Source organism: Chaetodon auriga, chromosome 3, assembly GCF_051107435.1.
Source record: "Chaetodon auriga isolate fChaAug3 chromosome 3, fChaAug3.hap1, whole genome shotgun sequence".
Lineage (NCBI taxonomy): Eukaryota > Metazoa > Chordata > Actinopteri > Chaetodontiformes > Chaetodontidae > Chaetodon > Chaetodon auriga.
Window position 1 is genome coordinate 23,101,682 of NC_135076.1, and position 18,641 is coordinate 23,120,322.

General features: G+C 45.0%; 1 protein-coding gene across 1 annotated transcript in view; it reads left to right on the forward strand.

The window, feature by feature from the left end:
* Window positions 1-3,758: 3,758 nt before the first annotated feature.
* ncanb (neurocan b) overlaps window positions 3,759-18,641 on the forward strand; it is a 135,270-nt gene continuing 120,387 nt past the window's right edge. The window contains exon 1 of the mRNA XM_076726223.1: window positions 3,759-4,091. Coding sequence (XP_076582338.1) covers window positions 3,877-4,091 — 215 coding nt within the window. The 5' untranslated portion in view covers window positions 3,759-3,876. The remainder of the gene's footprint in view (window positions 4,092-18,641) is intronic.

Here is an 18,641-nt window from a genome sequence, read left to right on the forward strand (position 1 = left end):
TTTCATTCATTTCCACTCCCTCACAGACATAAAACATGTGGCAGTTTATTACCCAACAAATATATCTTATGTTCATCGTAGATGAATGTCGTGGCTTTGTGGTGCATTGTGCTGACGACTTTGCTCACATACGTTTCCAGATGCTCGCCCACATGCTGAATGTTGAGATATTTTCAGTGAGTTTTTGGGGATGTGAAATGCTCTGTTGCCATTAAAGCTGATTTGGGCTTTATGATCGTTACGCCTTCAGAATTGAGTCTTCGCGCAAACAAAAGCACAGCCCCTGTCTCAGACGAGGAGGTAGGAGTAAACTTTATTCCAAAATCCTCTCAGGGACAAACACATTTCTGTGCTGTGCCTAATTATTCTGTTGGGTTTCAGGGGTGGCTGGACAGTGTTTTAAGAAGCCAGTTCTGCAGGGATTAATTTCTCTCATGCTTTGCCTAATTAAGGTATTAACAAAATGTAATAAACTCTTGCCAGAGGATGCTTCCAAGCAGCGCGTTGCTTATAGCTCCAGCCACCACATCAAATATGTATTTAATCTAAGTATAATGTAGTGGCTACACAAGATAAACACATTTACCCAGAGCTATAAAGCCCACGGATCGATATAAGCTGTTTCTTTGTTTACTCTCTTGTTTGTAGTTTGATTGCCTTCTGGTCATTCCGGGAAGTGGAGAAGCAGAAAGAGCATAGAGGTAAAGAGTGAGAAAGAGTAAGCAGAGAGAAAGGCAGCACCGTCTCAGTCGTCTTCATCATCATCTCAACCATCATCATCATCATCATCATCAAAAGGTCTCGGCCTTTTGAAGAGTCTGTGTGCGAAGAGATCTGATAAGCATGAGCTTCGGGGTTTGTGGTGCTGGAGTGCTTTTGGTGTCAAACCCGCTGGAGACTCTGTCTGGATTCAGCTGTGCTTTAATGCAGACGACAGTCTCAAGCACACAGCCAACAATGGTTTGAGCGTAACTCGCATGTGCTGCTTTGAACAGGATGAGGACTTGAGCTGTCCCCGCAGCACAGCAATTATGCCATCAACAAACTGTCTGAAAACATCAGATGATTTGTAGCAAGTGATGAGCTGCGCCTTCAAACGTCTTCTCCTGCAGTGATCATTAAAGTTGCGTCTCATGTTTTTTAATCTCATCTTAAATCAAATGATAATCCCGCTATCATTCTGCTCTATATGTCTGCTATATCATGTCCTGCATGTCATCACTGTGTGGTTGCTTAATATTCTCAGTGTGTGTGTGTTTCTGTGCATGTGAGGTGACTGAAAGTGCTGAAAAAGGCATCGTGTTGGGAGTTCGCTCACTTTGATGCTTAAAAACAGGCTCATGAGCTGCATAGACAGCTTCACACGCTTAATGTCACAGCGTAGTTCTTCACATTTTTTATCCTTAAACTGTCTTTTGTGGTCCAGGAAATGTGCATTTCTCTCACGGTCCGTTAATGAATAAGTTTTGCATGCTTTTTAACTCTACCAGGCTCGACTAATGGTCTCTTTTCTGCTCTAACAAAGCTTTGAATAAACTGCAGACCATACAAAATGCAGCATTGCAACTGCTGACTGCGGCCAGAAGAACAGAATACATTACACGTGTTTTAAAGTCCCTTTATTTTCTGTTGTTTTTTATAATATACTTTTCGATACTGCTCATTTTTTAAAGCCCTCAGGGGACTAGCACCTGAATACATAACACTTATGCTTATAGGCTTAAGTCTGGTCTAGATCCTGCTATTTTTTGGCCTTTTAGTTGATCCTGGTCCAAGCCTAATACCTGTGCCGAGGCGGCCTTTGGTGTCATGGTCTTCTCTAGAACCTCCCGAACAGCCAGCCGTGAGGCATCAGAACCTGCTGACATCTTCAAACACAATTTCAAGTATTAGTTTATAGCTTGGCATTTACATAGTGGCATATATCAGTTGAGGTCAGCATTAAGTATTTTTTAATTTCCACTCCATGATGACTTTTATCATTTGTCCTTTTCTTGATATTCTTTTACGAATAAATATGCCGTCCAGCTGCTCACGTCATCAAAATCTGCCCTTTACTTGTTGAGATACCAGTAACATGAGTGTCAAGAGGGAATTTGGACCTGGTGGTGATGCCAGACGAGTCGTCAGAAGGTCACCAGAACCATTAGGAATCATCTTCATGCTGCTGTCAGTAATCAAAGCCAAGTCAAAGATTTCTGTGTTATTACCACAGAACAGGCAGGGTTTCATTATCTCAGGGAAAAGAAAAAGGCTTTGTTTATTATGTGAACCAGGTGAGACTAAAGATGCACTCAGTTTCATGTCTTATTGCTTATGATATGATGATTTTTCAGGCTACGCCGTTGAATAATATTGAGTTGTGATTGAAAGGGATTTCATTCACACACCTGGGGACAGAATACAAAGTTCTTTGTTGGTATGGTAATGCTGTGTGGAAGAAGCTGTGCTGTTGCTTCACAAATGCAACCGGTGCAGTTGTACTTTTGGTGTCTTTTAAGTCCATGTGGGCTCTCTAGCTCTGTGTATTGACGAAACAATAATAGTACTAACTGTATGGGAAATAGGTGGTGTGGGCACCGGATCACCCTGTGCTGCAGAGACAGCATACGGAAGGATTAGAAAGATGTGATTTTTAAGTGACAAACAGCAGTATTTTAAATTGGCGCCTTATGTTTTTTAAGGTAGATCATTTGAAACTTTTATTAGCAATGTGGTGAAGAGCTCTAACCCTCCTCAGCACCATGGACAGCAGCTTGAGCCTTGAGAGGCTGCATTGATGCGCTCGCACAGAAATCACGAGGTCTATCGAAAGAAATAGCAGTTTTTTGTTCAACGAAAAAAAAAAAAAGCAGCGCGAGCTGTGCGTAAATTATACAACTCTGCTGAACAAAGCGTTAATCTCCCTGCACGCGGCGTGGCGTCTCATGGGGGATCATTATTCTTTACAAAGCGGTGGGTCGCTCACGCTGCCTATGTGTACCAACAGCACTCTGCCAGCTCTCTTAAATGACCGCAGGCAGGACTCTTTAACTGCCTGCTACTATTCATTTTTTTCATATAAGGACCATAACAATGATCTGCATGTAAACCCTAACCCACGCAAAGATCACAACACCTGGAAGGCGCGCCGGCCCTGTTGCATATTTCAGGTCAAATTCTCAGTCAGGTGAAAAAATGTTGATTCAACGTTTGCTGCTCAAGCCTGCCAACTCAGTCCGAGGCAATTTGAGCTTTTAGGCTGATCTCATTTGATAGTTAGCTGAGTGCAGGTCGAGGTCATGCTGCACCGCCAAACAAGGTAATTCTATCCCCGAGGTTATTAATTAGCGCCCCCGACAAAAGGCAAAACGGGATTATGAGTCCTACAGAGGGACAGAGATGCCAAATCACGTCTTTCTAACCAAACCCTCTCCCTCCCTTCCTGTCTCACAGATTACATCAGGGATCAGGACTAATAGCTGTGTGGGTGTCTCACGTGAGATAATTTATCACACCGAACAAACAATAACACAACAGCGGATCATCGGCCAGATCGTCCCCGCAAATGTACTTACATGAGGCGGATTTGAATGAAGTTTTGGCATTTGATCGCGTTGGATGCAGGAACTTCTGGTCTTTACGTCAACCTCAGGACCAGAGCACCCCCCTCCTCCTCCTCCTCCTACTCCTCCTCCTCCTCCTCCCTCTCCCTCCTCTTCTATCCCCCTCCATCCCTCTCCTGATATTTGAATAGAGAGCCTGCGGAGCACTCTTTTGTTCAGTAGCGCTCAGCTGCTGGAGAGGTGAGCACCACTCTGGCGCTCATCCACTCATCGCGGCGGCTGCCTCGACTCGTCTCCGGAAGACGCACTGCTCGAGACAGTCACCGGCTGCATGCAAAGACGACACCGCGCTCCCCGGTCTCTGCCTCCCCCACCCGACACCCAGAACCGCTGCGTTTTTACACCCGCACTTGCAGGGCTTTTACGCATCGCTGGATGGTTCAGCTCCCCCGTCTGTGGCGCTACCACCTGCACCGTGTCAGACCGACGCTCCTGTAAGGCTCCAGCATCGCTCTACATTCCTGTGGACTGGACTTCATCCGAAAGGTGAAGGCGAGTTGTTTTAGCTGCTTTTTGTTTGGCATTTTGCATGTAGGATCAGCAAAGTGCATTTAATGTTGCTGTACTCCCACGTAATCAAGGAAAAAAGGGTGTTTTGCAGCTTATGTTCACTACAGTCGGTGATGAATTGGAGAGGAGCCTGTCAGTGCTGTTCAAAGACAAAGGTCCATCATCAGGATTACAGGTGCACTAGACATTTTTAAGAGTGTTGTTCATTCACTCTTAAATTGACTTTATATTGCTCTGCTTAATGCTGACATAGGGATGATTTTCAGAAAAAAATACAGTTTTGCCATGTTGGAAATGTATTTTAATTTCAACAGACCTTTATTTCACTCTTTTTTTTCAGTTTATCTAAATTCATTTTACCACTTGGCACAGGGAAATGTACTGTTTTCTGACCACAGTGTACCCTTTTGTCTTTTTCTGCCTGTTTGCATGATGTAATGACTGTCCAATTATGCTGCATCTGTTAACACGTAATAAACGTGGCAGGCTAAAGTATCACTCCCCTCTTTGAAAGCTACTTGTGTTGAGCAGCTACAGGCTCACTGTAGAATCTGGATCTGTATGCCCATCAGTCCACTTCTTGTAGCGAAAACCCATGTAAGCCTCCAGGTGAGGCAGACAGGGATGGAGGGAGCTGCTGGCTCAGGTGAAAGTCGATCGGCAGTGCAGGCAGGGCTGTCGATGCTGTCAGCGAACCAACGAGGGAAACCCGAGACATTATCTCCGATGGCACTTACAGTCCGCCAAATGGGTCTCTCAATTATTTCTGCTGGTGGAAACTTTGCCCCCGCCGCACAGCAGCACCTCTAGGCTACAAACTGATATAAGTGGAGGAGGTCCGGGCACGGCTGGGTAGCCACAATCGTGAACCGCAACATGCCTTCAGAGGGCTATCTAGCACTGAGGGAAAAGAAAACGTGGAAAAGAAAACGTTGGCTTTGCTTTTTTTTTTTTTTTTGTTCTGTTTGTCTTCATTTTAGGAGTGTATGGCAGTGTGTCAGATAGAGAATGGCAGCAAGAGGAGGAGCGGGCTTGCTCATGACCCCCTGGGAAATTAAGCAGAGATTCAACCAAGCAGTTTGTGAAATGGTTACTAGACTAGTCTCTCTCCTCGTCTCCCTCTTGTTCTCTTTCAGCCTCTTATTCTGTCTTTCTTCCTCTCAGTGTATGTGTCGGATATGTGCACACATGGCTGCAACACACACACACACACCCACACAGTCTACCTACAGTATCTACAAGCTGTCCGTAGCAGGATTGACCCCACTCCCCTTTTTCCCGATGTTTCCACCCTCCCAGCCTCCCGTTGGCCTCCGCACGTGTGATCCTGTGTTTGGCCTTATCATTGGCAGGGTGATCATTAATGTGCAGTGCAGAGCCAGTACCTGCAGAGAGGCTGGCTGATGGATCAGGAGCTTTTGTTTCCCCGTTGATGCAGAGCGGCACCACAGAGATCACAAAACACCCAGCTTCATTTTCATTCAGTGACTGACTGTAGATAAAATGTTCCCTTCTCACTGGTTGAGCAGCCATGTGCATGCCTTTGTATGAGTGTGTGTGTGTGATGCTTGTGTGTGTGAGAGAGCTGCTGGTCACCCCTCTTGCCAGTTCCTGAATTGTGTCAGCTCCTGTTGCACTAATCGGATCTGGCTGTGCGTTTAACTGTTCTTTAAGTCGTTCTGCTGGCTTTTGCTTCTCTCTGCCTCTCGCACTCTCATGCATATTGTAGAAGGCCTCTGTGTTTGTCTTTCTGTCCTCCTCCCCTCCCGTCTGTCAGTTTCTTTCTGTCGTCTCGCTCCGTTTGAACTCTATCACTCTTGCACTGGATCACAGGCTTGTGCCGTTAACACCATTGTTCTCAGAAGAGGTGTTCCTTTCTGTGGTATTGCCAGTTCACTGCCCCTATTTTCACATTTTCTGTGTGATGAGGCATTACAATGGATGAACAATATTCCTTTAGAGAGAGGTTCATTGCTTCTTAGTGGCTCTACTCCAACTGCGGCCAAGGCCAAAAGCTGCTCAGAAATGTTGTCATCACACCTTGGGAAAAACGACAGAAAGAAAGGTGCGAAGAAAGAAAGGAAGAAAAGAAGTGAGTGAGTGATTGAGGGAAGGAGGGACTGAGAGAATTTTACTGAATTATCTGCTCTTTGCATGAGGTTGTGTTGTCACACATTTCAATAATGTGTCTTTTCTGCCTGGCTGCACTCAGCTTAGTGCAGACACTTGTAGCGGAAGACGTGAATGGGAAAGAATTCAATTTTGCACTTGAGCAGTGTCCAAGCAAGTGAATAGAAAACTGTGAATTTTTACAGAGATTTTGCAAACGTAAGACATTAATATTCCTACAATGAACCTTCTGCTGTGCTTAAAACAAACAAAGCCACCCTGGCTCAGGATGAAACAAGGGAGAGCAGCCAAGCAACTGCACAGTATCAGTACAGAGGATCTCTGGGCTTGAGTTTGGCTGTTTGACTGGTGAGGGCCTCCAGCTACAAATCCTATCGTTGGAAACGTGTGCTGCTATGAGACCGTTGTGATCCCACAGTTGCTAATAGCTGGCTTTAGTCCTCATAATTCTCCAGTGGAAAAAGAGATATTTATTATTGAGTGGGTTTTTTTGTGCTTTTGGAAATGGATGTAGCTTTTTTGGATGTAGTGGTGTAAAGGGTAGGAGGGATGCTAGAAGATTCCTGCAGAGAGAGACTAATTTACAGACTTGGATAACCCTGATCCAATTAAGCAGTGAAAACACTCACAGCAGCTTACACACATATTTGATTCTCTCTGTATAAATGATAGAGTGTGTGCTCTGCGCCGTCTGTTAAAGTTCAGGCTCGTCTGTGCACATGTATGGAGCCTGTTAGCACGTATGACGTAGTTCATCTCGTAGGCTTGGCACCTCCATTCCCCCAGTCAAGGGGTGGTTTCATCGGCTTAACGAAGGCTGTACCTTTGCTCACCAGAGGACGTCAGTCTGCTTGATCGACAGCTCCGTGTCATTCCGCTCCTCCAGCCTGACACCGCTGAGCAGATGGAGCAGAGCCTAAGTGGGCTGCTGGTAGCTTTGCCTTGGCTAATAATATAATAGCCTGGCATTAGCCATATTGAACTAGCCACCACACCTAGAGCCAAGCAAATGAGCAGTGCAGCTGGGGCCCTCATGGCCAGTGGCGGAGCAGACAAAGCCCAGAAGGCACAGAGGCAGAAAAAAAGGTAGTTTACCACAATCCCTCCAGACGCAGCTCGTGAATATTCATCAGGACCCCCCTCCCCTCTCCTCCCCAAACCCAGCTCTGCACCCCTCTCCCACCAAATGTATTATTCAAAGGAAGCATTTTCCCTATTAAATACCATAAATAAATAATGACATCTGGTAACAGTTTTTGTCTGCTGAATTAATGACAGGGCCACAGTCGAGTATCTTCCAGTGATTGGAGGAGGGGGTGTGGAGGGGGGGGATTTCCTTTCAGCTACCTTTCCTCTCCTGGCCTTTCCTTTGTCTCACCAGTTGGGTGCGATGCTTCCTTTGTTGAAGTCGCCAGTAGAGTGTCAGCAGAGCTGAACTGGATTGCGTCTCTGTCAGTCACTTCCTTAAACACCCTGGAAGAGGAGCAGATACTACATAGCTGTTTATTTCACCCTTATGCCGGTGTTCTCCTGTCTGAGCTAATCCTCAGAAAGAGAAAAGCTCCCCGTTGGCTCTTTGTGTGGTTTCAGCACCGGACAGCTCCTGAAGCATTGCCTGTCTCGACTACCTCTCGCTCTCTCTTTCCTGGTTAACAAAAAGCTTGACAGGGCACATCTTCACGCACAGTGATTGACTGAAAGATGCATCACTGAAGGATATCAAGTATGTAATGTTCGCATCACTGTTGTACAAGCTCCTATCTGTCAGACTCTGATGAGCTGGTAAACAGGGAGCGCTTGAGAGGCCTACAGATGGCCAATGTTTTCTGCTCTCGTGTGCTGCGGTTCCCAAAGAAGAAGTGCATTTTGTTGTGTTTGCACAAGTGTTGGGTTTTAATTTGTGGAGGTTACAAAGGATATGAAAAAAGGGAACTAAAGCTAAAGGAACGCACGACAGAAGTGGGCAGAAGAAGAGGAAGGGACTGTGATTTCTGTCTGTCTTCCTCTGACTCGCCTCGCCTTTCTGGATTCAACACAGCGGGGCTATTTATGAAGCCGAGGCACCCGTGTGATACTTATAAAGCTCTTCTTGCTAATCAGAGATCTAGCTCTGGGGTTGCTGAAACCAATCACAGGGATTTATGGGAGAGAATAGGAAAGTAGTATAATTAATTTCATTCAGAGCCCTTGCACCCAGGTCGGGCCGATCCATGCACGCTAACTTCCCTTTTTACACCATGGCCTCGGTTTGCATGTGCGCCAGTGCAGGATTTGACTTCTGTTGCCATTGATATAGATAAATGTTTTTTTTTGTTGTTGTTGCACAAAATAAGACACGTCGTAACTCTCCCTCCTTTGTGTTAGTCAAACAAATAGTGAAAGGTGAATGCTGGAAGAACATTATGCATAGAATGCCTTAGTGCATAATTACTGTAAAATATTGTGCCTTCAAAAGGTTTGTTGTTTGTGTATTTTGTTCTGGAAAAAAAACAATCGGTTTTGCTTTTTATTCCATGCAGCAAGCAGAAAAAAAACAGGTTTCTGTAATCCTCCCGTCTGTCTCCCTGTAGGCGCAGAGCTGAGAATCATATTTTTCTTAAAGGTTTTTTTATTGTTGGTAATACTGTCTTTTAATGTTTGCACTGCAGGTTCATACGTTCTAATAAAGACATGTATACATACATGACAGGAGTGTCGACTTACTGAAACTTAATATGTGATAAATATATTTTACCAACAAATCTGCTTATGTTGACTGCATTTCAGCAATTCCACATCCAGCTGAATGAAAGTGATGACAAATAAATAAAGATAAGATCACAGATGAAAATTTGGTGTTTCACCAGGGACACAGCATGGTGTTGATACTGTGGTGTTAACAGCATGGAGTTAATGTGCTTTCAGCTAAATGTTACCACCAGAACTAAACATGAAGTACAGCTGAGGCTGATGAAACGTTGTTAGTTTTGCAGGTATTTCATCATCAAATGAACCTGATGATGGTGCTTTGGGGACCAGGGATCTCTGCACCCAGTTGTATGGAAAGGCTACGTCCTGTGAGAGTGTCCATACAAACTTACATGGAAATTCATCCGATACAGCCATGTGGCCAACATGGCTAAGAACAACAAAGAATGAATCACTTTGGTGAAAAAAAGCCATCAGTGGGGATTCAAACAGATGAGAGACAGATGGAGATACAGACACAGATAGACGGAGGAACAGCCAGAGTGAGCAGCGGCAGCTGGCCGACCTGCAGCCCTCACCAGGTGGATTTAGTCAATTGTGTCCAAACTCAGCCTTTGGGTGACACTTGGATTTGTAGTCCGTGTCGGTTTAGCCACCTGACAGATACCAGCAAATCTTCTCCTTCAGAGGTTTAGCCCTGTGTGTGTATACATGCGGTTGTGTGTGTGAGCACTTTTGTGAAAGAGTGTGTGTGTGAGTGTATTTGGGTGTGTGAGTGGACACGTCAGTGGAATCCAGAGATGTGCTGAGCTGAATAGAATGAGCCGGCAAGCTTAGAAAGGGGGTGAAAAGGCCAACGCGAGAGCTACCTTCATGTTGGCAGTGATCATCCTTTAACTGCAAGACATCTATCTCTCTCTCTATCTGTTTATCTCTATCTCTCTATCTGCTTTCTAGTCCTCTGTCTCTCTACGGTAAACAGAAGGGAAATTACCCACACCAATATTTCTCTTCATCTCCTCCTCGCCGTCTTGGGTTGCTCAATGAAAAACTGGAGACATCATCAAATTGATTTTAATATGGAATTTGTAAGGCTCATAGCAGGTCGGATGTCCTGCCAGTAGAGTCGCTAGTCGTTTTGCAGTCAGTAAAGATTGCCAATGCTCCACCAAAGTGGTTTTTACATGGAGCTATGAAGCATGCTGCCTTCAAAGCTCAGAGGCATTAGAGTCGATGGTAGAAGTGGGGCGCCAGCAGATGTGCAGGTGTGTGTGTGTGTGTGTGTGTGTGAGAGAGAGAGAGAGAGAGAGCAAGTAAAGGCTTCAAACTTTTGCTCAAGGACTGTGCCTAATGTGGGAATTAGTTTGTATAGGGACTAACAGTTTTTGAGGAGAGAGGGCATTATTTTGCCAGCGTTTCTGGCATTGTTTACGAGAAAATTGCATTTTTTTTTAAAGTGGAATTTCCATTCAGATTGCTTTTCCTGTGTTTTGTCAACACAGAGCAAGAAATAAAAACACAATTGTGTTTTGTGTCTTTCCAAATCAAGAGAAAACGAGTCAGTCGCCCGGTCAGCCGACTGAATGCAGAGGTCACTCTTTGTGGTCGCAGATTTTAATGTACAAGGCTGTTAAACAATTACCTTTTTTTTTTTTTTTTAGCTCTGCACACAAATCCCCCCGTGGTGGTTCAGAGTAGCTTTTCTGCTCTGCTCTGGCAAATTCAAAATGAACTGTTGGCGTGGTTACCCGTTCTGTTTTCTAATTAAATGTCACACTGCAAAATTAATAGAGAAGACAATATGTCGTGGTAAATGCAGAAAATGAAGAGACGTTGCTGCAGCCACTCAATCAGTAGTCAGGCAAGAATGATACTAATGATCTGTGTGTTGTGTGTGTGTGTGTTTGCCTTGAATCTGCAGGAGCACACACCTGCTGTTCACCTCCTCCCTCAAACAAAACTAAGATATCAAACATTAAACCACGATGCGATACGTCCCCTTGTGTCCTCTCTGTGCCCCCTTTCTCTGGGCTTTCCCCCTCAGCTGTAATTAAAGCCCGTCCGTCTGTCCCCCTCTCTGTCCTGGTAATTACCCTTGGTGAGGAGTGCTGGAACCCTCCAGTTTGCTCCCGGACCTCTTTGATAAATTTGGCAACTGCTCTCCAGAACCTGGAGAGGCACCTCAGTGACTGTAGATGCCTGAGACTTGTGTGTGTTCGTGTGTGTGTGTGTGTGTGAGATAGAGAGCTTCATCCAAGAGCATTGCTATCCCCAACTGTCCAACTCCGTGCTCGGATTGATTGGGGCCTGCTGTCTGTGATGGATCACTCTCTGCACTGGACGTTTGGCTTAGCTGCTGATCACTCACCAGTGTCTTTCACCGTGCAGGGGTTAGTGTAGCTGCACTTTGTGAGTGTGTGTACGTTCATTAATAAATAATCATTGTTTTACTCTGACTCTTCTTATCTGTGTTTACTTGCTCAGTCCAGCCGCCACATTAGCGTCCCATCGGCTTAGTGGAGAGCGGCAGAGAAAACAGAGCGGCTCGTTTCTTGAAGAACTGTAGTAAGAGGCTTCTCTCTGCTGATGTCCTTTCTTTGCTTTCGTGCACGCTGGGACGTGCGCTCTCATAATGCTCGGTTGCCCACTTGCTTGCCGATTTTGTCATGCACATACTAAAAGCACACATGCCAACACACACAGAGAAACACAAGGCTTTTTCTCTGAGCTCGCAGGGCCGCGGGCACCGCAGGCGTTTGAGGCCGAGCCCTAATTGGGCCTCGTCTTAGCGTGACCTTCATTGTTTTGACAGAGGGGATCAGAGGGAGACACTGGAAAGCTGAGGTTATCTCCTCTCCCCCTCCCCTCCCCTCCTCTCCTCTCCATGTCAAACCACCAGGCTCAACAGTAGAGTAGGCATGTTGGAGCAGCCATTAGCTGCCTCCCAAAGTTTTTCCAAGAGGGTCAAAGCTGTCTGAAGCTGTGGAGTGGATGGTTACCACTCACCCCAGTGGGCAGTCTGTGGGTTTGTGTGCGTCCGCTCAAATCTATGTCTATTTTGCTCTTGTCCTGTCCTGGTAGCGCAAGGCGAGCACCTGAGAATTTCAAGATGGGCCAAACAGCGAGTCAGCTCCGCAGTGCGTGATGTGATTTACCACTGAGCCATTAGCAGTCAAGCTGTGTGTGCTTGTGTGCTTCAGGTGTTCTCAGAGGGAATGGAGAAAGAAATACTCCGCGCCACACTGCACACTGATTTTAAAAGCTCCCTCGTGATTTATTAGGAAAACATTTCTTTAGACCGCCCACCCTCACTTCGCTGCCTTAGAACCTATAGATACAGAGTTTGCACACAGTCGCACACTCAGTGCTGAGGTAGCAGGAGAGCAATTTGGAGTGGATTTAAAGTGGCCAGCGGAGATTCACAGTGGATCATTGCTTTAGATGCTCTTCACTGAATTGTGTGCGTAAGAATACGCTCATGTGTGGCAGTGGTGGAGGAGGTATTCGGATCCTCTACTCAAGTAAAAGTAATACCACACTGAGAAAATACTCTCTGCCCTGAAAGTTTGACATAAGTGAAAGTATGTTTCCAGCACCTTGTTGAAAGTATGCCACAAAGAATTAAGGCAGTTCTGAAGGCAAAAGGGGGTCCAACCCAGTACTAGCAAGGTGTACCCAATAAAGTGGCCATTGAGTGTATTATATCATTAGATTATTATTATTACACATGCATCAGTACAAACGTGGGATTTTACTGTTGCAGTTGTTGCAACTAATGATTATTTTTATTATGGATTCATCTGCTGGTTATTTTCTCTATTGATCAATTGATATATGCTTGTTTTGTCCAACCAGGGGTTCAAAAACCACCAAAACATCATATTTTACAAGCTTTTTGTATACTTTGCATGTAAAAATCTTAATTTTTGAAGTAGCGTGGCCTGAAAAGAAAAGACTGGAGTAAAATACAGGTACCTCAGATTTGTACTTAGAGTACTTGAGTAAATGTCCCTCATCACATTCAGCCACTGGTGTGTACTCAAAATGGTGGAAACATCATTAAATCTCGAGATGAGGAAATCATCCCCTCTTTCTTCCCTCTTCTGTCTCCCTCTTCCTCTTCTCTTGCATCCCTCTGAATGCAATGCATCAAGGTCACGGTTGAACTTTGGCACGTTTGAGAGGCCAATCCTGCAATCACGCTTCTTGATTGCGCTTAATCAGGATCTCAGACAGGACAGCGTCTTCAGCAGCCCATCACCGCACACCGCAGCAATCATGGCGTTTGTCATTCCTTATGTATTGCTACGAATAGCCTTAATTGGCTGCTGTTTCTCCCTCCAACCACCCTGCTGCCGCTGCTGCTGTCGAAGAAGCTGCTCAAGATTAATTGCTCCTTTTTAAATGCAGACTGAAATTACGTAATTGTAAATGAATTCTCAAGATCACGATTTGACTGTAAGTGTCATTGATAGATGGCTGCAGTAAATGGCGGTTTTTAGATGGATATGCTCTACTTCACTCCGTGTTGTGTGTCCCCTGCCCTCACGGGTTTTATGTCTGGGCTGAGCTGCGCTTAAATTGCCGACCTGCACACCATCGAGCAGCTGCGTATGTCCAAGCGGCTATTGCCTTTACCTAAAGCCAAGAGCTCCGGCTGCTCATCTTGTCACCGCCGCTGATCTGACTGCTGTCTCTACGGGCCTGCCGTGGCATCTGCTCTTTGCATTGGCCGCCAGATAAATGAGGTGTTTGCTTTTCTTCGGCAGAGCGGTACCTTTCAGAAGGTCAGCTGGGGTGGCTTCGGTGGGGAAAGTGAGCTCTGTTGATGTGACTCAAAACTCAGCTCTTGAAAGGACCAGTAGTTCTGAATGTGTTAGCCCATTAACTGCAAATCATGTATGCTTGAAGTACCTGCTAACCACTTATGACTATAAGTATGTAGATAGATTTCTTACCTTATCAGCATGTGGTTCTACTGCTGAACAGGATAAAAATCAACTTAGAGAAACCTTAAAATTGTTTGACATCAGTACTGCAACAAGGTCAACATTTAGTCTAACCATCTTGTTTTCATGAAATGGTAAAACTTGCACTTGTGCTTTTACGGAAGGTGCGGCATTCAAGATCTGTATCAGCTGCAAATCTCTAAAGGTTTTCAGTTCAAAACGACCTAAATTACAGTGTTGCCCTTCCAACCTCCATCCTTGAATCGTTTGTTTTGCAGCCTTGATTTCCCTAAAAACACTGTTCCTTTCACAAATTACCAAGCAGAGTTTTCAAGAGTCTAGAGATTTCTGAGAGTGAGCTGGCACACGCTGAAAACAAAGGTCTCCCAGAAGGTTGGACATTATTCCGAAAGCACACTGGGTGCTTTTAGCCACGCTAGCACCATGGCTCTTTTATGACCATGTCTGTCTGCTGTTTGGTCAGTCTGTCCACCACTTTTGTCCACGCTGAGGAGCCCCAACAGCTGGATGAGCTGCCCTGAAATTTTGTACAGCCATTCATGATCACAGAGGATGAATCCTGATGATTCTGGTGATAGTCTGACTTTTCTTTCAGCACCACCAGCATGTTTTTCTCAGATTGGTACAAAACACATGCTGCTAAGACAATCCCCGTGACTTTTGGTGATTCTCTGCCCGACACTCTTGTGCTACTGTGAGGTTGGTTTATGGTTTTGAGTGAAATATCTCAGCCACCGTTGGACGGACTGCCATAAAATTTGGATCAGTCAGTCATGTCTCCCCCAGGATGATGTGAAGACTTCTTGCCCTTGTCGAGGAGAGAGCTCACATCGGATGACATACGACAGAGGTTTCCGGCTGGGCTCTATTCTAGTCCTCTCAAACCCCCCCGGGCCACCAGGGTGCCCGATTGAGCTGCAAATTCAACTCCACATTTAGAAAGGAAATGTAAAATTTAAAACTACAAAACATTTGGAGCTGGGAGACATTTATTCTGCCAGTGGGTCAACCTGGATACAGCCCTTGTCTAAGAATCTTGCTCAGTTCTTCCTTTCAAGGGAATTCAAGCGACGTCTTTTTTGTGCCGACATCCTCAGTCGGCACGTCTCCTTCAGTAAACAGATGTTTTGTATTTTTTTGCTTCTCTGTGCTGCATCAACCCGCCACTCATCCATTTATCCGCAGCTCCATATTTCCCCCCCTCTTCAGTTCCTTTCAATTAAACCTTCCGGCTGATCATTTACTTAACAAAGCTCCCTCCGGCCCCCCGTCACTCCGCTCAGCCTCTGCGTGGAAGTGCGTTTTGAATTAGCGCCAGGTGTTTGTTTTTCCCCTCTCAGTAAACATTGTTTGATGAGTTAAATTAGCTTTGCCGACGCCTCCTTCTTCAGAGAGGAGGCGCGGTAACTGAAGGGCCCCGGACTGGCTTGAACACCAAGACTTCATTCATGGAGTTCACGGTCAATCTCTGATTAGCTTGTAGTGTAGAAAAGACTGTTCACACTCTGGTGCCCTTTGTGGCTTTGCTCATTCTGTGGCCTCACTGGAGGAGGAATTTTTCCTCAGGTAACGTTTATTTCTCTGTTGGTCTGGAACTAGCCTTGGTCTGCAGCTAGTTTCCTCTGTGACTCATTATGTTGGAGCAGCTTTCATGTTCGTTGCCATTAATTATACAAGCCTGTGGAAAAAGTGAGCATGTAAGGAGCTCATAGCATTAACATGGAAACCTTGCAGCTCTTAGTTTTGTCTCTCTGCTTCTTCTTCTGTAACATAACATTAACAATACGCTACAAACAAAAGCTTTTATTTCTTACGAATATCACATATAATACAGTAAGAGAAGGTTGTAACAGTAACCTCTAACCCCATCTGTCTGTCTGTTTCCTTTCATTTCCCAAATCACAAATACACTGATGGCATACCACGTGTGTCACGACAGCCACCTGCATTATTTTGTGTGGGCGCACTGCACCACAGCACTTTGCACCACCTTTCACACCCTTTTTCCACCATCTCTGCCTCAGAGAAGTAGTATTTTCTCTGCCCCACGGCACGGCGCATGCAGCTACCGTACCTTGACTTCTTCTCTTGTCAGGTGGTAGCAGGTATTCTTCTGTGGTCTTGTAGCTGTCACAGCGGATGAGGAGAAACATATTTTTAGGTAGAAAATGTCCGGTCCACATCCAGACCATCTTTTTAATCCCATAAAGATACAATTTGAAAGATGAAAAGATGTTGCCTGGCAAGTTGTATTTAGAGAGCACAAGAGAAATCGAGTGAAATAACACCCAAAAGGCTCCTGAGCCAGGGGCAGCACTCCAGATTCATGTTATATGCTTTTTGTTATGTGTTTAAAGGAATATTTCGCCTTTTGGGAGATGCGCTTATTTGATGTCATGCTGCACGTTACATGAGAAGATTGATACCATTTGCATGTCTTTACGCTTAATACAAAGGCAGCCAGTTAGCTTTGCATAAAGACTGGAATCAGGGAAACGGCCAGCTTGGCTCTGTCCAAAGGTGAGAATATTTACAGTATAGTTATAGCTTTGCATTTTATATTCTCATAATGTGTGTATAATGCACATTTCCACAGTGCTAATTCCATCATAAGAACAACAGAATCATGTTGTAATCAACACTTCGGTGCTCTGAGTTCCTCTTTTGGAATAAACACAGAAAAACCTGTTTTCATTCCAGTTGTTCCGCTTTTCAGTTTCTCCTGATCTTCTTGTGGATTTTTCACACTAAAAGCCATCAATAATAATGGGAATGTGGGGATATTTTTAATGTGAAAAATCTGCAGGAAGTGTTGCAGCTCACTGCCGGCACCTTGAAAAAGGTAAAAGTGAAAGAACTGGAATTAATTGGTGAATGAAGGTGGCGTTTCTGTTCGGGCATGACTAATGATTGTACAGATGGGATTAGTGCTGTGGAAATGTACATAATGCTGAATTTCTCAAGACAGCAGGTAAACACGGAGGATGGTTTGAGTTTGCATTAGCTGGGGAGCTGGTGAAATTCGGATTAAAAGCCTGTCTCTAATGCAAGGTACAAATAAAAGTCTCTCTCTGCCACTGAGGTAAATAAAGAGAATTTATTTAGCAAACAGACTTGAGAGTGGTATCAATCTTCTCATCTAACTCTCAGCAAGAACACAAATGAGTGTATTTCCCAAAATGTCGAACTGTCCTTTTGATGTATTGCAGTCCTCTTGACACAGCACTTCCTTCCCTCCACTTCCACTCGTGTCTCTCAACGTTGACGCGTTGACGTAGTGCCAAAACGCTCCCTCTATCTTTCTGTTAACTGTTATGCTGTTATGATATGTCGTGAGCTGATCCTGACACTTTTCTTTTCAAGTTATTGTCCGTGAAGAGTCTGCAGATGGTACTGAGCCTGAACACATTACCCACACCACAGGCTGGAAAATGTGTCCAGTTTCTGATTTGTTCAATGCATCCTGCGCTCCTCTGGGCTTTACCTTCCCCTTTGAGTTCCTCTGTTCCTCCAGCCAATTCCCTTGCCATCATTCACCAGACAGTGAGTCAGTGCAGTCAGAGCGGAGGAAGAAGAGGAAGAGGAAAAGAAAAAAACAGGAGAGAAAACATTTTTAGAAATGTATAGAAAATGCAAATTCAGAGGCAGCTGAGCTCACTGTTTGGTAAATACCTGACCAGCAGTTCAGAAGTTGTACCTACTGTTTTCTAGATATTCTCTAACCTGAAGGACTCAAATCTTCACGTTCATTTTTGAAAATTAATTGAACATGCGGGAAGTAGCTATTAAACCCAGAATGTGTCCCTGGGCTGCCGGCACTGCGTCTGGGGAGAAGCAGGGAATGGAGGGGCAAGAAGCAGCCATCGCTTGAACAGTTGGCTGCAATGACAGGACAGCATCCATCAGGGCTTGATGGGCGACGGCAGGTTACCAGAGAGAGAGCAGGCAGCACCGATGTACACTCATTCACAAATATACCCCAATATTTAACCCATCGCTGCTTGTGAAATATTAAAAGCAGATTGTTTTTTCCTGGAGACCGCGTCTGTAATTTTCCCTCATTGTTGTAGTGGGACCTTTTATTCGATGCATGACTCCTCCGTCAGAATCGCAGATCCATGCCTGTGAAGTCCCACTACAGTGGTAATGCATGAGGACTGCTGAGAGCCTTTGGCTGTGTGTGGTTGTGATGAGATGTGTAATTAGCCAAAGCAGCCTGACAAACTGCTGCAGGTGCATGAGAGATGAAGGGAAATGAGCCAGGAGAGAGGTCAGAGGAGGGGAGGGGAGAGGTGAGGTGAGGAGGAGGGAAGGAGAGAGGAAAGGAGAAGTTATTGTAGCCTATAAAATTCAAGGTTGATCCAGTTTTGTCCAATCAGGCAATCATATTTCATTGTTTTATCTCCATCTCAATGCCAGACCCATATCTGAACTCTCTTTATATAAACTACACTCTGTTCCCAATTTAGTAATTCGGGTAATTCTCATGAAGTCTGTCTAAGCAGTGCTTCGAGGACTGCTGCAATATGGGGAATAAACAGCAAGCAGGGTACAAGGCTACAGTATGAATCAGCCGGTTTGTTTGCACCGCCAAGAGTCCAGGTGGAAGAGGTGGAGGTTAACATCACCGATCAGGGTAATTAATTGCTCCAATTTAGTCATTAAGTGTTGAGTTGGAACCGAGAGCTGACACCTGCAGGGTCTCTGAGAGAGTCACAAAGAGAAAGAGGGGGGGAGA